This window comes from Microtus oregoni, unplaced genomic scaffold, assembly GCF_018167655.1.
Source record: "Microtus oregoni isolate MIOR12 unplaced genomic scaffold, Mior012 000008F_ref0000371, whole genome shotgun sequence".
Lineage (NCBI taxonomy): Eukaryota > Metazoa > Chordata > Mammalia > Rodentia > Cricetidae > Microtus > Microtus oregoni.
In genome coordinates this window covers 52,093,317-52,098,085 of record NW_024543067.1, presented here as the reverse complement: position 1 = coordinate 52,098,085, position 4,769 = coordinate 52,093,317, and the positions used below count along the sequence as shown (strand labels likewise).

At 41.0% G+C, this 4,769-nt stretch overlaps 1 protein-coding gene across 1 annotated transcript; it reads right to left on the bottom strand.

The window, feature by feature from the left end:
* Positions 1-2,469: 2,469 nt before the first annotated feature.
* LOC121451431 (prostate and testis expressed protein 14-like) lies at positions 2,470-4,052 on the bottom strand. Its single transcript, XM_041656878.1, has 3 exons — positions 3,992-4,052; positions 3,050-3,163; positions 2,470-2,594 (listed from the first exon to the last, which is right to left on the bottom strand). Exons 1-3 carry the CDS (start codon positions 4,050-4,052, stop codon positions 2,470-2,472), a joined length of 300 nt encoding a protein of 99 aa, XP_041512812.1.
* Positions 4,053-4,769: the final 717 nt, after the last annotated feature.

Below are 4,769 nucleotides of genomic sequence, written 5' to 3'. Positions count from 1 at the left end.
TATATATATATATATATATATCGAGAGAGAGAGAGAGAGAGAGAGAGAGAGAGAGAGAATAGAAAGTTTCTGCAGCATTAGGTTTCCATGTGACCCCTCAAACGATCCTTAGTTTTAGCTGTCATTCCCAGAATTCCTTCCCTAACCACCACTTCCTTCCTCGTTCTTCTTTGGTCCTCACATTCCATTAAGCTTATTAAATTTATCCTATTTCATGTTCCTAGGGAGAACCATCCCTGCTCCCTAGTCTTGAACACTTTTGAATATTTTATTGGCCATTTGTGTTCCTTCCTTTCCTTTCTCCTCATTCTCCTCCTTCTTTTTGCATACTATCTATTCATTTCAGTTACCCTTTTCTTATTGGCAGTTTTATTACCTTGGTATTTAATTTCTCTCATTTATTGGTGTTAGCTCTGATTCTTCAGACATGCGCACTCCATTTGGAACACTCACAATATCAGGAAATTAATAAAGGCCATGGGAGAGGGGACTACAAGGGAAGAAAATTAGAATGCAGTGGTATCAAGGGTTAAAAGAGAACAATGGTGCAGAAAGGGTTAAATGGGGAGGAGAATGGAAGAGTAGGGTAGAGGAGGGAATGGGGAAAGGGATAAATAAATAAATAAATAATGCTCTAATTGTATTAGTTTTTCACTGCATTTATTGTGTATCTGTCTATTTTGCTCTGTGTGTGTGTGTGTGTGTGTGTGTGTGTGTGTGTGTGTGTGTCAATGGTCAGCATGTGAAGTTCAAAGAAGAACTTGTATAAACCCATTTTCTCATTCTATGATGTGGGTCCCAGGAAATGAACTCAGGTCATCAGGCTTAGTGGCAAATAACTTTATCCAGTGGTCCCCTAATCGTATGTTTTTAAACTAGAGGAGAAATAACATGACACAGAGTGTGAGTGCATTGACCACTAAGTCTGACCACTGAGTTCAGCTTTCATAACCAACATGGTGGAAAGAGAGTACTGATCCTCAGGTTTACCTTGGACCTGCACATATATGTCATGGCATGTTGACATGGAAACACACACAAACAAATATATGTAAGTATCTTTAATTGAAAGTAATCTAGACAACTATTCAAAATTAACAAATTAAACTTTTAAAGGTACACAAGAATGACAGAGTATCCAACATAATACAGTAAGATACATTTAGAATACAAAGGACATGTAAGGTATATGATGGGAAGACTAAGATGTCGGTTTCATGACAAGGTCAGAATTAGAATGCTTGTTCTCACGCTCCAGAGCCAGGATTCAGTAGACATCACTAAAATCAAGATTATAATGATTTTTAGTATTTTTAAATTTATAAATATTCTTATGTAAACACAAATAAATACACATAATTTATTAATGCTTTTTAAACTTTGGATTATATGCCTGAAAAAGTAAACAAGTTGTGTCTATTCAGGATGGGATGGAATTACTAGACAAGTTTCCTTGGACTGCACTGTCTGTGTTTTCTAAGGTTAGTATGCAATATGCTAGAAAAAATAGAAAAATAACATGCAAACAACACCAACTTCAAATTTATGTGATGTACCAGGAATAAAGCTAAACTGAGCCATCTTTCCATGCATACACAAAATAGACTGGGATGCTGAGGTGTTGACGTGACCACAGGCCATGTGATGGCAAATCATAACTGTGAACTTGACTGTATGGAGGATATCGAAGAGATTCCTAAAACACTGCTCTGGGTGTGTCGGTCACATTTTTAGACACAATTAATCTACTGAAGCCATAAATACACTCAAATTTTGGGTACGTTATATAAGAGTTATAGGCTGAATGGGAGAAAGCAAGGACCATGGGCTTGGAGTGTGTATTGTGTCCTGGGCCCTTCCTACTGTGATCAGCTTTGTGGCCTACATGCCATGATGTGAATAGTTCTGGTCCACTACATCCTCCCCAACATGATGAAAGACTCCAAAATCATAAACTAAACTTGATCATCTCTCCATTATATTGTTTTACTCAGGTCACAGCAGTGAGAAAACACATCGCATATGTCTTCCATTCAGTGAATAAGAATGAAGTGAGATACTGGAAATAATGTCTGCTAGAGTTTTGGCAGAAGAGGCATCACTAACCTGAAGGTTCACAAAGGGATGCGAGCTCTGTGACATTCACTAATATTAAATCACTGTTAATAAAAATAAAGGTGACATGAATAGGGGAAAGTTTGGCAAGTATCAGTTAGTGATGGGAGGATGGATGAAGAAAAGGAAGGAAGCAAGAATCTGAAAGGCAGAAGCAGTTGGGAGATGGGGAGCAAAGAGCATTGCTCTATTCCCAAATAAACTATTGACCCATCAACAGCTGATGCTGATCCAGGCAGGTGTCAGGGCTTGGGCAGTGTAGGGAATAGATGGTTCAGGGTCATGAGCCTTGAGAGCACAGGGAAGGAATAAGGACTCACCTGCAGCAGAACCGGGCAAGGAAATGCCCAGCCTCTAGAACTCATTACACAAAGATTGGTTATGGCAACAGGAAAAATCCAGTGTTATGTTATAATGTGTGAAAGTCTTATTTAAGCAATTAGAAGAGCAATCCTGCTGCCCAAACAGGATATTATAACCTGTACAAGAAAAATAACAATGGTTAGGCCTAAATATTTGTAAAATCAGAGTCTCAGAAAATAAGGAGAATCAGGCTTCCTGGATAAAGTATGCCAGCCACACTGAGGTGATTATACTTATCATCTATAAATCTGTAATCTGTCTTGCAGCCATGCCTCCCATTCCCAAATTAATGACTGGAATTTTTCAGTTCAAATCCCCACATCCCTGAATATGTTTTCTAGAAAGCTATAAAGACCATGCATAGTCCACCAACCGCGCCACCCCCCAAAAAAATTCTTCATCTGGCATAAAATGGTAGGCAACCAGTGCCCAATGGAAAGGCTCCTTCTCCTGAATTTGCCCAGAAACACAGCCTTCCACAGTCTCTTCTTTGTCCCCAGGAATGTAAATAAGGCTGATTCATGCCTGAGCAGCAAACATGGTCACCGTAGATCTCCCATTCTTGACATACCTTTAGACACTACCAGTATGCCACATTCCTGTCCATCTTTAGCCTCACACGTGCTTTCTCCTTTCTCACACTCTCCATCAGCGTTTAGTAAGTCACACCGCAAGCATGTCAGAGCTGAAAAGGCAAAATCAAATATAAGAGGTTCATTCAGAACACCCTGCCAAGCACTGGACAAGAGCTGAGCCTGTGGATATCATCAATGAAGAAAAAACAATGACAATGAAAGAGATGGAGGTACTCAGAGTTGACCTCTAAAGGGTAGCCCATGACCTTGGACCCTGGGAAGGATTTGAGAAAAGCCAAGTTTCCCCAGTTCACACACTGCGAAAGGACTGGGCTATGAGGAAGAAGTTCAAAGCTCTGATGTAGGGAGCTTGAGTCTATCACCCATGACCAGATAAGTCTTCCCATCATTTTGTTATCTCTATCCTGTCAAGGTCCTAACTTCCATCATTTTCAATATAAATTTATATACAGAGGTAAGCTGGAGGAATTGAGAATGTTTGCTTGTTAAGAACAAGGAGGTGAAGCTAGCTGGTGGTGGTGCATGCCTTTAATAACAGCACTGGGGAGGCAGAGACAGGCAGATCTCTGTGAGTATGAGGACAGCCTATTCTACAAGAGCTAGTTCCAGGACAGACTCCAAAGCTTCAACGAAACCCTGTATCAAAATAAAAAAGAACAAGGAGGTAAACAGAAGGACCAGAAGAAAGGAAAGCAGGAGCAGAGGCACAACAAAGAGGAGGAGGAATCGGAGAAGCCCATACTGTGTACAACAGAGGGAGGGAAGGACGGAGAGGAGAGGAAATGCAGATGATGGCTGTGGGGTCCATGTATAAAAGTAGTCAGGTCTTACATCTTATTCCTGACCTCCCCAACCCAGTGCCCTTCCATGGATGTCAGTCCTCCAGCAATGACCCCTTCCATATGCCAGGATCTCACCTTGCAGGAAGCCCAACACTAGGGAGAAGCCCAGCAGGACCAGCAGGATGTGCTTCCCCATGACAGTGGGATCCCAGGTTAAGAGGGCAGCAGAGAGTAGGACAGGGCACTCAAGGCTCAGCCTCAACAGCGCATGCTTATATATGAGCTCAGGCTAGAAGAGAAACCAATGGGATCCCAAGACAGTGGCCTGAGCAGATAGCCTGGGGGAAGCACAGATCCTACGTGCTTCACTATACCTGCTCACTTCCACACCCCTGGGCTGTGATTCAACTACTTCTGGATTCTTGTCTGCATATTTATTTCACTAACTTTCAAATGGGATTAATAGTTGTGGTATCAAAGGAATTTTGAACTGGGTGGTTGAGGAGTCCAGAGGGAGCTACACACACTATGCTATGATTCCCCACATAGAAGGAAACTGTTAACTTCATAAGAGATTTCTCAAACACTGTTCTGGGTGTGTTGGTCACAATTCTAGATATGGTTAGGATATGAAGTCTCTGACTTAATTAAACTATTTAAACCATGTATACATTCAAATATTGGACAAATTACTAACGTTACAGGTTGAATTGGGGAAAGCAAGGACCATGGGCTTGGAGGGTGTATCCTTTTTTTGTCCCTCCCTACTCTGCTCAACTATGTGGCCTACATGCCATGAAGCGAATAGCTCTGGTTCTGTGCATCTTCTCTAATGTAATGAAAAACTCTAAAATCATGAACTAAACTTCATTCAGATTTTAAATTCCCTGAAAATTTGTGAATGGGATATATA

Coding starts and splice junctions, on each gene's coding strand:
- LOC121451431 (XM_041656878.1), bottom strand. CDS start 4,052: ATGGGGAAGCACATCCTGCTGGTCCTGCTGGGCTTCTCCCTAGTGTTG. Junction 3,164..3,991: donor AGTGTTGGGCTTCCTGCAAG/GTGAGATCCTGG, acceptor TTGCCTTTTCAG/CTCTGACATGCTTGCGGTGT. Junction 2,595..3,049: donor CATACTGGTAGTGTCTAAAG/GTATGTCAAGAA, acceptor TTTCTTGTACAG/GTTATAATATCCTGTTTGGG.